Source organism: Amphiura filiformis, chromosome 16 (assembly GCF_039555335.1).
Source record: "Amphiura filiformis chromosome 16, Afil_fr2py, whole genome shotgun sequence".
Classification (NCBI taxonomy): domain Eukaryota; kingdom Metazoa; phylum Echinodermata; class Ophiuroidea; order Amphilepidida; family Amphiuridae; genus Amphiura; species Amphiura filiformis.
In genome coordinates, this window is record NC_092643.1 from 58,894,358 (window position 1) to 58,909,332 (window position 14,975).

The window sequence follows — 14,975 nt, forward strand, 5'->3', positions numbered from 1 at the left end:
ACTCGAGCTAACAACATTTCTAGCACATTCGTATCAATTTCTTAATGAATCGTGTTAATAATTATGACGACTGACACAAGTGTGGACTTGTGTGGTGTTTGCATACAAATGTGATGTGCCCACAAATCAGTTATATATCACACAATTTTAGTGGCAAATTTTGATGAATCTGTACAAAAATAATGAAGGAAAACACAAGCTTTTTGTTATTGCTTAGACCAACAAACAGCAGACTTTTTTGTTTAAAGACAAAACCGACCAATAAATTTACAACAACAGGTAATAAGAGTGACACTGGAAGAGTTTAACTGTAGGTAGAAAGATAGGCAGAACACTGCTGATTGATTGATTAGATGATTGATTGATTAGATGATCAATTGATTAGAAGATCAATTGATTGGTTGAGTGAGTGCCAGTAGCAAAAACACCAGTCTCTTTCACTACCTCGATAAATATCACATGAAAACAAAATATAATAAACCTAAAAGTGTAACAGATGCAAGACAGGAAAGAGACTATTTTTTTTCTATTTCTTAAAAAAAAAAGAAGCTTATTGAAATAAGATTATCAACCTAATGGTGCAGTATACAGTTAACATGTTCACATATAGGATGATCCAGGGCAACATACAGGGTGGTCCAGGATTCATTAAGGGTGGTCCATATGTCATGATTGGTCATAATCTAATCTATCAAATCAAGATGATGGTCTCTTTCACAATTTGGGTACAAAATAATGCGTAATGCAAAGAGTTTATACCCAAAGAGTACCGACTTAAAATTGCCCTGTGTGTAATTCTATGGTAAATCCATCATTTTGGTTTGAAATTATTCTACTTTTTGTTTGCCACTTATGGAGGGTAAATAGTGATCTCCTGTATTTTTCAGCTAGAGACTGGAATCGAATGATAATTTGCATCTTTAAGGTTATGCATTACAAAGTTTTTGCACTCAGCACACATTTTAGAACTCCCGGTTACACGCTGAACGCCTCCATTAGCGACACAGAAACAAGGTGGAGTTGGTACTCATTGGGAGGTACAGTATTTGCCCTTCATGAGTGACACCCAAACATGGCAGAGTCAGTACTCTTTGGTTCTACCTCATTGGGAGCTACACTATTTGCCCTGCATGAGTGACACACAAACATGGCAGAGTCGCTACTCTTTGGTTCTATCTCATTGAGAGGTACACTATTTGCAATCCATGAGTGACATGCAAACATGGCAGAGTCGGTAATCTTAGATTCTACCTCATTGGGAGGTTTGCCCTCCATGAGTGACACACAAACAAGGCAGAGTTGGTACTCTTTGGTTCTACCTCATTGGAAGGTACACTATTTGCAATCCATGAGCGACACAGAAACATGGCGGAGTCGGTATTCTTTGATTCTACCTCATTGCGAGGTACACTATTTGCTCTCCTTGAGCAATACACAAACATGGCGGAGTTGATTTTCTTTGATTCTACCTCATTGAGAGGTATACTATTTGCCCTTCATGAGCGACACAGAAACATGGAGTCGGTACTCCTTGGTTCTAACTCATTGGTATGATGTCCTCAAGCACAATGAAATAAGGGGTTAGTATTACATGGTCCTGTATGTGTAACTATGGGAAACCAGCATTTGAATTGTCATGCACGCACACCACAACACAAACAGTGTAGTAGTAGTCTCTGCCATTTTATGGTCATTGCCTGTGATCAAACAATAACCTCCCTTAAAGCATGTACAATTGGCACAAAACATTACATATATCATAAACGTCCAAATATTTTGCCGGGTGGATGGTGAAACAATCTGGGGGTCCAATATTTTCTTCCCAGCTCCCTGAGCAACATGCCAACACATGTCTTAACCTCATCTGATTGGTATCAACAATATTCACATTTGGACTTTTCTACCTTGTCAATTTACACACTGTACACATTACATTTTCCCACAGCCTACTTTGATTTTGAAAAGGTTATTCCAGTTAAAATCCACACCCTTCCCTATGGAAGACATTACCTTAATCTGGGATACATGGGATGTAGATTTCAAATGGAGTCACCCATTCAGGTAATTCCATTTGAAATTCACACTCCCTGTGTGGAATATAAAGGTCATGTCTTCCACAGGGTGTGTGGATTTCAACTCTAATAGCCCAATTAGCAGGCTTAGCTGATGAGGTGAACAGCTCCGGTGTCCTTTAAAACAAAGAGAAGCTGCATATTTTATGGGCCTATCACAATATCAGTTTTTACAACATTTTGCTTGATCGCATCGCATCTAAACAGGTTACAAAATATTAAGATTTAGGCAAGATAAATGCGGAGTGATGTGTGGTGGTCGTGTGCAGAGTGTGGTTGCTAGAAAGTGAACTTTGGACTGACTCACTTGCTCACATAGGCTGAATGAATACGGCAACTTTGCTCATTCACATGTCAACCACATTACAGCAATCTGCACTTGCCTGTAACCAAAACCTTCTTAATGATTTCAACACTATGTGAAAGAGACTGCACATATTACATAATACAAGTGGTCCAAAATATTTTCAGCCGATTCTCAACACACATAAAAATGATTTACAAATGACAGGGTTGGTCGGCGCAGAACAGCGCTTGTGAAGGGAACATAAAGCTCAGTGCATGACGCTCATTAAGAGGGCCCTCGCGTCGATCAGAGCTAGAGAGTGCCGTTCTTTTCTGAAAGCTAGTGTAGGAAATCTGGAACTTATTTGAAGATTTTGACTTTATGTTGATGACACTAAGACCAATGACCTCTATGGACTAATTGCTTGCAACCAAATAACCTTCTACCCTTGTAATACATTTTATATATGACCCCTAAAAGATGAGACCCCATTTTTCACTTGCCCTCTCAATCATGGTTAAAGATACCTTAACCAAAATAAGCTTGAAATTAAAATTTGTTGTGACTTCCACTTTAATTTTCCAGAAATTTGAATAGAAAGGTGTTGAGCATAGTTCAAAAGAACATAAGCAAAATATGGAACTCTACAACACAGTTTCAGGCATTGGCATAGAGCCAGAAAGGTTGAGGAGTTCTTTTGTTCATAAGATACCCTCTGGCTAAGATGATATCCTGCTACTGAGGATCTTACAAACAATGGTTTGACTGGGCCTGATGATAATTTGTAAAACAGAAATTTTGCTCAAACTATGTGATGCTTTCTGCTTGAATCAGAAATGCTCAAATATCCAGAAATGTAATCACTTTCATAGTGAATTTTGCTCCATTGAAATATGGCAACCAATCAGCCTACTTCAACTAAAAATCCCATTCATGAGGTACACTGATCAAGAATTCAACATACAAAATGTTATGTATACTTTAAAATAATGGTATGCATTTACAAATTTGTAACACCACCCCTGTCTATTGGGCTATTTCAGTTGAAAGCCATACACCCCCTGTGGAAGACATGGTCATAATCTTCAGATGGGGTTACCTAAATCGGTCAATCCATTTGAAATCTTCACTCCCTGTGTGTGAGATTAAGGTCATGTCTTCCATAAGGGATGTACTGATTTCAACTGGAATAGTCCAATATAACTTGAAAGCCGTCTGCTATTTCCACATTTTCAATAAAAAGGTCTATTGAAATAACTAAGCAAATTGAAGGGCCACTATATGCTAAATATATATTTTTAGCATCAAAATATGAACAATAAAATGATTATGTATGAGTTTTGTACTATTTTGAACCACCCTGTTATGCTCCTGCCACTAGATCTAAAAACCTCATCTGTCAGTACACAGTTCTTGAACCCAAATAGGCTTCTATGTGAATAAAATGACCTCTTGCGTGTGTTGGGTACAAAAACTCATTCTCTGCAACTTTTGAGCTATGCTAATTGAATAGAGGTTATTATACTTTGTCATCGGAGTTGAGCTCACTTTGGCCCATTGTGTGAAGTGGCACTCCACAACTAGGTACAGAAATTTTGACCACGACCCTTTAAAACCAATTTGACCATTTACCCTTTGAATTTTGATAAAAAACAAGTAGTTACACAGCTGCAAATATCAATGTTTAAAAAAATTAAGCTTCCCCGTTTTTCAATTTTTGTATTGTTGACAAATTTAAGTTCCTATCATCTTCAACCCCGCTTTGTAAACACAGTATTTTTCAACTTCATGTTGAATAGCAGTCTACATTCAGGTACATATAGAAAGATATACAATGTACACACACATACACACAGAAAGTACCAGCACTGACAAATTAAATCTTGACACATTTAATGACATTAATAGGGCTATTCCAGATGAAATCCTTACACCCTCTAAGGAAGACAAAGACCTTCCATCACAGGTAGTGTGAATTCCAAATGGGATTACCTGAATGGGTGACTCCACTTGAAATCAACACCCCCTGTGTGGGAGATTATAAGTCATGTCTTCCATAAGGTGTATGGATTTCAACAGGAATATCCCCTAACAGTATTAATGCCACATTTCCCATTTGTCCTGATGTCTTCTGGTACAATATTGAGATAGACGTACTTTGAAATTGGTCCCATATCCAACATCTACAGTCACAAAAAAAATAATAAAATAAATCAAATCAAATTTGATGAATGATACAAAACCGACTTTGAGATGATGATTTGAGTATAAGCTAGGGGCTCGCTGCTACTTCATAACCCCTACAGATAGAGAAAATAGCACTACGATTAAACATTCTCCAACCCTGATAACAGATAACACATCCATGACACAGTAGGTTTGTCATTTCCTAGAAGTTCCTTTAATTACTACAATTATTTTTTTTGTTTTGTTTTTATACTTAATTATATTAAAAAAAGACCACCAGCACTCACATGTGAATTCTGAATTCATGTACAAGGCATGATTTTGTTTTTATTAATATCATGATGATAACCACTTTGCTCTAAAAATTCTGACTATGTTGTCATTTGAACTGGGACTTATTTGATATTGTTGTGATTATGCATACTGCCAAATAACAGCCTATTATAACCCTTTTGTATTATATTATTTCATCACCAGAGGGCGACAGTAATGTTTTTTGAACAGTGAAAAGTAGCTTTCGTCTTGGTCGCTGCATGCAATTATTGCGCTCGGCGGATCATATAATAAAGCGTTTCACGTGTAGAGTTAGTTTATAGTCAATTACTGGGCTATTCAAATTGAAATCCATACCCCCCTATGGAAGACATGACCTTAAGCTTCCACACAGGGCGTGTGTTTTTCAAATAGAATTACATGAATGGCTGACTCCATATAAAATTCACACTCCCTGTGGGGAAGATTCAAGTCATGTCTTCCATAGGGGGTGTATGGATTTCAACTGGAATAACCCATTTTGGAGCAGACGACACTGATTGGGTGGCTCCATTTGTAATTCACACTCCCTGAGGGGAAGATTTACGTCATATCTCCAAAGCGGGTGTATGGATTTCAACTGGAATAGCCATTTATTCAGCATTTGCAAAAATCACAACAATATGGTGCAACATTTCTCTTCAGTCTTATCAAGAAAAAAAGCGGAACAAAAAACACAAAGACAAATAAAAACATTCAAATCACGCCCAATTAATTTGAAGGATTTAACACCTTAAAATTAAATCTTTGCATCAGTTTGAATCATAAAACAAAAGATGATTTTTCTTTTGGGGGTTGACGAGTAGGAAGAAAAAAATAGAACTTCACTGTCTTGCACTGTACACTTTTACACACCATTTTATTGTTTATTAAAAAATTCTGTTCCACATAGTCACACAAAAATGCTAAAGACGGCTATACTACAACCGACACAGATGATTCCTGGACCTCATAACCATTGGCAAAGTTCAGAAACTTCAATACAATAATCATAGGTCAAAATTCGACCTCTATTTGTAGAGAAACAGTTTTTGTACCCAAAACATTCAAAGGTCATTCTAAGAGTGTATAAACATATAATAGAGTTTAAAGAACTCTGTACTGATGAATGAGATTCTAGTGAATAGTATAGACAGGAGGAACTTAGCACTCTGCCAGGAGAAACAAGTACCTTCTGCTTGTTGGGTCATGCAAACTTTGATTTAAGTGCCTGCCTCTTTATAGAAGTATAGTCTGCAAGTAATGATCTAGAGCCATAATTTGTCAGTTTGTAAAGTCATTATTATGTATTGCAAAAGCTGCACTGTTAGTGTTTTCAGTTGTTTAATTGAAAACTGAATGTTCACCGAGTCTAAACATTGATTTTTTGTTGTTTATTTTGATCATTTGGACTGATTTAGCTAACTATCTAACAGCTTGCTGTGCCAAAAGTATATATTTGTTGCAATAAATTTGGCTTTAACATTTGTTACAAAGCTGAACAAAAAAATTATTTCCAGTAAAACTGAAAATTACGGCTCTTTATGTAATGCGTTCTGCCGATATTGCACACTAAGCGCTACATGCCCAAACTCTGAAGTACTTGTACATTTAAGTGCCAGTTATTGGTCAATTTTGAAAATTGCCAAAAAATATTGAAAGTACACTATAGCCAAAATATTTAATTCTCGATCATGAAAGCTAACTTAGGTACGCACAGTAATTTGCGTCGAGCGTACTACGCAAAGACCGGCGCTTACGGCGCAAACACAGCTTTTGGGAATTAACCAATCACACGGTCGTTGCTAGGCATGGTCAAGGTTCGGTCATGCAGGTCGCGCGATCGTGTTTTTCTATGAAAAGTACGCTGACGCAGAAGGTACATCCTCTCATGATCGAAAATTTGTTATTTTGGCTATAATTTGGGACACATAAATGAGAAGCCAAGATTTCCAATAGTGATGTGTGGCGCTATACAGAGTCCTAATTCTCAAGCTCAAAATACCTAATTAGTGCAACTCCCCTAATAAGAAACCCGTCAAGTCAAGTAACAACTGTCGGAGTGTTCCCTCTTCAATGCAGCTGCACATTCTACATTCCATCAAATGATGATGTTTCTGAACCTTCACAACTTATATGTGTTAAGTCCCATTTGTAACTTTCACTTAATAATTTTAATAAATGCCCCCTGAAAATGGCCGACTTAAGGGATCTAAAATGAGCGTTTATTGCGTTTCGATAGTATTTTTTTGTGGCACATGAGAGCACCTCAGACCTATCGAATTGTATTCTGAATACGAAGCATGTCTTTCTGATATCAAATTATTTTCATTTTTTGAAAATCACAATATAATACAAATTTTATGACAAATTATAAAAATTTGATATTTTTCGAATTGTTGATATATAACAGTCCTCGAAGTAAATTATATAAATCTAATGATATATTCTTAAAGTGTATGTAGCAGGAGGAAAAGCCGACGGTCAATTGAAAATTTTGACCTTTCATATTGAAGATATGGATTTTTTTCCCAAAAGACCTAATTTTTTTGGTGTTTTGGGGAAAAAATCCATATCTTCAATACTAAAGGTCAAAATTTTCAATTGATCGTCGGCTTTTCAACCCACCTACATACACTTTAAGTATAAATCATCAGATTTATAAAGTTTACTTCAAGTACTGTTAAATATCAAAAATATCAATTTTAATGATTTGCCATAAAATGTGTATTAAATTGCTAATTTCAAAATTCAAAATTATTTGATATCAGAATGACATTCTTCGTATTCAGAATGCAATTCGATATGTCTGATGTGCTCTAATGTCCCAAAATAAATACTGTCCAAACGTTCATACCCCAGCCCTTAAGCGCCCGTGGCACTATTTAAGTTAGATAATGGTACTCTTTTGAAGTCCAGGAATCATCTGTGTTCTAATAAATCTTTTCTGAATCTTTAGACAAACATAGCACCTAACCACAAGTTATAATAATTATTATTATCTTTGTCATTATAATGCATCCACTGTATTCTTTACAATCACAATTTCCCCAATTTGAGCAAACTTTTTTAGAACTTTCATATTTTCTTAATAAAAATTATTCCTTTAAATACAACTGGTGCATGTCTTGGTACATTATTTTTTTCTGTATTAAATTGATATTTTTTTCTACTTTTTTGTCGTCGCTATTATAACTACCGTCAACTCATTCTCGGATAACAATTAATGAAACTAAAGAGGCAATGATATCAACAGCAAAAAAGGCAATTGTATAATACAATACCAACAATAAACATGGAAAAAAATCTGCTCAATTTGGCAGATTTTTTTTATAAATGGACTCCTACTAACTTTTTCCCCTCATTAATTTTCTTCCATCACTATATTTTATTACATATTTTTTGTAAAACAGATAATGAGGTTGCTATGTATGTAGTCTTTTTTTCTTTTCTGTTTGTTTTTTCAAATTACAATACAATAATCATGTAAAATACAAACAGAGGCATATAAACAATATATATCAGAGGGAGGGAGGAGAGAAGGGGGAATAACAGCATGTATTGTCAAATTTAGATGACGGAACATAACAGTTATAGATTTTTCACAGCTAATTATAAAGAAAACAACACAGCTGAGGGAAAAATCTAAAACCAATATGGGATGTATCTTGCAACCGCTACATTAATTGGGATCTTTTAAAATCCAATTTTTTTATTTTCCAGAAGTAATTTGTGTTCAAAAGATATCAGTTCTTCCATGGAAATTCATCATAACAATAGTCAAAGAAGAAACATTGACTTCTTGGCACAAATGAACTCAATTATCTCTTGATAAGAAGACTGTGGGATAAGATTTTCCCTCACAATCACTACACAAAAGGATTATTTTGAGCATCACATCTTGCGTCTTATCAAAAAGACGTACCGATTCTCTCTCCATCTCGGCAACTTTCTTGAGATACTTGGAACAAAAAAAACCCAAACAATATGTTTTTGGTTAACTGATATATCCCTGGTTTTGTCTTGTTACCCAATGTCGCAGCGAGCAGTATGCAATACATTGTGAACAATTACGTTCATTCAAAAGTGCGTAAGATGCACTAAGACCATCATCATGGCCGTCATAATGCCAACATATCACATGCTGCTCATTTAACAGGACACAAGTCAAAAAAAATCTTTCTAAAGTTCTTCTTACTGGCACTCCTGAAATGAATTATTCTGCTAATGGTATCAAAATGTAGAATGGTTGCCAAGCAATCAAAGGTGCTGAGTTGTCGGGGTTTGACAAACGACCCGTTTCGAGCCCCCATGCTGTTAAAGTTTATTGTCTACCCTAAAATGCTCCTAATAGATCACAAATGCTTGTATTTCATTTCAATCGTCACTCCAGAGATAACAGATATATTGGCATGTCATGTCCCTTCATTTCCACACAATGTAGAGAACATATTACAGACATCATCGCGACTTGTATGTCAGTTGGGTCAGCAAAATGGTGCTCCGCATATTTTACAGAAGTGTCAACTCTGTATGATGTTGCTGACTTACTTTGTCAGAAACACATGTCACATAGTTGTTGCGCTTTTAGCTTCATCAATCAGCCTGTTGCATGCTTTGAGACAGTCCTTGATTGCATACATTGCAAAAAGCTTTCTCGCTATTATTTTTCCACTTCCATGGAGCTGTAGAACGTTGTCATAAGTGTTGTTACAGTTATAAGCCTCGGAATTACAGAACGGCATGCTGTATAAGCATGTGTGGACTGCAATGTTGAAAACATAGCTTACCAGAGAATTCCAACATCTGTGAATCCTGTACTATTGGTAGTACACATAATAGCACACTAGTGGTGATAGTACCATAGAATAACTGGCGAATTCGTCCACCTTTTTGTGGTGTCAACCACAGCTATTATAATATCTGCACTACTGAAGAAAAACTACTGGCTGCTTTTGCCAGATGAAAACGTCTAAACCCAAGACATGCTCTAGCATGTGGCACATGTCTGATGAGATAGTTGTAACCGTTTGCAAAAGTTGCACCATTTTCATAGTTCAAAATCCAATTTGTGCGATGTTAGTTCACTATTGTCGAAGAATATTTCTAGTAATGACCCAACGTCTGTATCGGCTGCATAATCTGTATAATTAATTTTAAGTGTACCATTATAACTATCCACAGTCCTGGCTAATCACTAATTATATAGCACACCATGTTAAGCACAAGTTCAAACATTTCTGCTCAAAAAATGGAAAAAGTTTGACATGCATGGTTGAAAAAAACAAATTCTGATTCTGCCAGTTGCCATGTTGGACCCTAGAACGATATCCACATTGACGCGTAATCTGCAAGCACAGTGTCAACTAAATAAAAGTGGGTATAATAGACCATATGATAAGTCTACTTTTGTTCCACAATTCTGCTTCATTCACTGTCGTTTTCACTTTGAATATCATGTCTTCTTTGATGCCATTACGCCAGTATTTTGCTGCAGCGGACAGCGAAGGCTTCTTGTTGACGACACGCGAATGGCACAACCAGTGCTAGACCATGAAAAAAAGGCCGGAAAATATGGTCTTAAAATCCTTTTTTCACCATCAATATCCTATGTTCTCCAATGAATACCGTACAGAAATTTTGATATGTATACACATACACAGTACGAAATGAACACATTTTTTTCAGGAGTGCCAATTAAAAAAAATTATACATGGTAATAATACATAAAAAAATCTGACATGACATGCAGAGTAAAATAGTTGAAAATCTCGGTATTTATAAATCATAGCGATATAGCACTGTGAGCTAATAAAATAGCTCCAAATATTACATTGAACAAAAAAAATAGTAACATGTGATCCTATTGACATAACACTGAAATTAGCCGCACTAGGATCTACCCACCTAGCTTGCACACTCAGTATCAGTCACCCCACTGAATCGCCTCTACGTATCAGAGGGGGTTGGACACCAATCTCTTACACGCTATACTTTGATCGCTTATACAACATAAATGCCCTGTCATGGTTGTTATTATTATTATGGTGGTTATTATTACCGATTAAGAAATCTTAATTAAACATTTGCGCAATGTAAAATTCTTGCTTGATTTATGAGAATGATTCCATATTATCAAGATCAAATAACCCTGATTATTCCAGAAAACCTGAATAATTTAAATAAACATACGTCAACGCTACATTGTGTAAGAGACTGGTGTGCACCCACACCTGGTTTGCTGAATTAACAATATAATAAAAACGCACTTGCACTAAAATCTCACAGTCTCATCTATCATGACGCAGTTCATTAACCCCAATCTACTTGTACACTCATTGAATGACCTTTGAATTTGTTGAGTACCAAAATTCATACTAAGTCATCTATGTACCACAAATGTTAGATATGAAGTTGCTGAACTCTGTCACTGGAGATGAGACCATTTGAGTGCATAGTGCGAGTGCTATATATCAACCTCATGTATTGGGCTATTCGGTTTCAATCATACACCCCCTATGGAAGACATGACCTTAATCTCCCACACAGGGGGTGTAGATTTCAAATGAGAGTCACCCATTCTGATAACCCCATTTGAAATTTACACTGTGTGAAAGTTTAAGTTCATGTATTCCATAGGGGGTGAATGATATTAACTAGAACAGCTTATTATCATCCCTGATGTACTTTCATCATCATCATACATAAAGCTGGTGTTCAAAAACTACATTTTGAAATGCACATTATTTGACGAGGTTTGTCGTAACTGTGTTACTTCATCAGGCATTGTTTTGTATTGTTTTATTCTATTGTTTATCTGAATCTTCTGATTGCATAGATTTCTATGGTTTTTCCTTGAGTATTATTTTCTTTCCGTGTTTATGCTACAGGACACCATTTCAAAATAAATCATTATCCCTTTCAAAATTTCACAATTCAAGACTAAACCACTTCCCAAACATTGTACCTGTTCAAGAAACCATTCTGAATCACAACAGCACTTTTTCCCCCCAACTCAACTTTGTTTCGTACGGATAGTTATCATACGCATAAATCTATACACGTCTTTAGCATATGTCCTGATATTCAGCGAAAACACACCTCATCAGAATGGTTTTTTTTAAATCCAGTCTTAAAAACACCAACTTTTCCTTCAGAATACATAAATAACATCAATGATTAATATTCCTGCTCAAAATTATCGTAACTTGAGCAAGACGCTTATATAAGTATATATATAAAGAAAGTATTCATTAATACTCTCATACTGGTGGTTCAGATGGGGTGACTGAGTATCCAAAAGGCCTTGAAGGCACTTTGGCATGTGCTTGAAGTACGAAAACTCCGACAACAAATGCTCCAGATCAGGAAAAAAAAAAAAACATTTTCTTTTTTTTTTTAAACAATGAATTCAGACAACACTTGCATTAAAATTTTTTGTGAGGGAGCTTTTTCGGTATGACCACTATCACTGAACGATCTTGTAAGCTTCAAGGATTCTACTAGTTTTAATGACTACACACTACTTAAGCACAGGATTAATAAGTAGTTGATAATTTGGCGTATGAAAAGTAACAAGTACAAAGAGTTGACTGACTGACCATGCAATTTTGAGAATCCCAAACGATATTTGGTATTTTGATGACGGTTGCCATGGAAACGAATTCCCTTCAAGCATCAGTCAAAGTAACTAGGACCCCAGGAGAATAAAACTTAAGGTGAAGTTTGGATAAAGAGAGCTGAGCTCCACAGACAAGAGTAATAATCACCCTTGCTTATTTTTAAATTTAGCTTATTTTTTATGATATGTACATTCAAGCATGCAACAATTATTTCACAGGATTTTATCTTAAAACTTTCACAGAATCGTTCGTCAGTTTTACGTCCACTCTACGCTTTCGTCATCTTCCTTTCTTCAGATCCGAATCACAAATAAGCGTGACAACTGCTTGTCTCAAGAATATACTCTCGAGTCCCAATTTGATATTTGCAATCCGTGGCGACTATAGTAACATGCCGTGCGGTAAATAGCGGCGCATTTGAATATTATGATCCCATGGTAAAAGACAAATGCGCTTAGTACGTAATGTTCGCCACTTATTATTTTTATCTTCCGACGGCATCATACAAAACTGACTGCAGACACAACCTGGATGAGATTAGTGTCATATGCCACTAGAGGGCGCTTGTTTCTTGTCAATCCTTGCGGGTAGTATAGTATGTACAAAGGGGGAGAGGTGTTTTGTGTCTTGCGACCGTCGTCACAGGAGTTCATACTGCCTAAGGTGCATCCTCTGAATTATATCTCGCAGTCGTTGAACACTGTCTGATGTTTTCCGTGTCCACGGCACATGTGAAGTGAGGATAGCAATAATGCCTACCGTCGCCACTCGCTGTGCTGATTCGCTGTAAATAAAAGAATCGAAAACAAGAGTTAAATCAGTTATCATGTAACACTCATACTTAATTTCTTAGCATGTGTAAGTATTTCCACATTAATGACTATCCTTCAGCAACAAATGTTGTCAGAAGGGTAGTAGCTAGAAATTTGAAGAAGAAAAAAGAAGTTTAATTATGCGGATGTTGCATTAAGAGATTATAATTCAGGATGACTTGACCCATACTTTCCAATATTGTTCAGTTTCTCAGACTTTCATTATTAATAGATCTATAATTAATTTAATTTGTATTAAAATTTAATTAATCACTAATCCTGATTGAACCCATCGAGAGAATGCTGTTTTCTAATTATTATCTTTTCATATTATTTAATGGACATAATTCAATTAATGTGGGAAAATCTCTGCACTAACAGCAATCAAGGCTACTCTACTTACACAAGTGTGTACATGGTCTGATTGGTAATTTTGACACCTACAGTATTAAGTAACATAATAAGGACGTATTGTTTGAGCCACAAAAGAGGACAATGATGACTTGACCCATACTTTCCAATATTGTTCAGTTTCCCAGACTTTCATTATTAATAGATCTATACTTAACATAATTTGTATTAAAATTTAATTAATCACTGATCCTGATTGAACCCACCGAGAGAATGCTGTTTTCTAATTAATATCTTTTCATATTATTTAATGGACATAATTCAATTAATGTGGGAAAATCTCTACACTAACAACAATCAAGGCTACTCTACTTACACAAGTGTGTACATGGTCTGATTGGTAATTTTGACACCTACAGTATTAAGTAACATAATAAGGGCGTATTGTTTGAGCCACAAAAGAGGACAATGGGGTTTCTCATCGTTGCATTAGATAATCAGCTGATGTGAAATTTGGCCAGAGAGAGAGCGGCATTCCCAAGCATGTGTGCCAGAGTTGGCCTAAACCATGCAAGACCTGGTCTTACAGGCTGCCTCTAGGAAAAAGAAACCTGAAGATGGCGCGACATTGGCTTATAGCGCAATTTAGCAGCGTTTTATTAGCGTACGTGGTTATGGATATTAGCGCTAATAGCAACGCTAAAGAGAAATGTGCCAGAAGTGCTATTACCAGACCATATTAGCGTTATTAGCAGTCATTTGAAAATGTGTTAAAAGTGAGTAAAATGAGGGGTGCTATTAGCCCTAATAGCTTTATTAGCACCTAATAGCATCAGCTATGCTAACAATGTTATTAGCACTCATTAGCAAATGTGTTGTCCACCTAACTGCTGCTCATGTGAACTCAATCTCCTATATTTAGGGCCAGACCATAAGGAAATTTTGGTATGCTACATGCCTGGTTGTAGCACTGGTAGCAGTTTCTTACCACGTAATATTACTAAGTATGAGGGGCTGATATTAACGTTATAAGTGCTAATAGCACCTGTTAGTGTCAGCTGTGTTAATAACATTAATATTGGTCATTACGCGTCAGCAAAAAGTGAAAAAAGTGAAAATGTTCTAAGTATGATTGCACTATTTTTTGTGATCATTCCATGAATGTTTGTTTACTACAATATAATTGGACGATCAGATCATGTAACTTTTCTAGTAATACCACCTCATTCATATTATTATAATTCCAGCATGGCAGTTGTATTATCATTGATCTTCAGTAACAAGCACGGATTAGAAGTTTTTTGTCCATTTTTTATGCGTTAAGGCTTCCTTGGTATGGGAATGGTACGTTTTT

The 14,975-nt window shown here is 36.0% G+C and overlaps 1 protein-coding gene across 1 annotated transcript in view; it reads right to left on the minus strand.

Moving 5' to 3' along the window:
* Positions 1-7,671: 7,671 nt before the first annotated feature.
* The window catches only part of LOC140136271 (guanine nucleotide-binding protein G(s) subunit alpha-like), a 122,652-nt gene continuing 115,348 nt past the window's right edge, over positions 7,672-14,975 (minus strand). The window contains 1 exon segment of the mRNA XM_072157994.1: positions 7,672-13,242. Coding sequence (XP_072014095.1) covers positions 13,117-13,242 — 126 coding nt within the window. The 3' untranslated portion in view covers positions 7,672-13,116.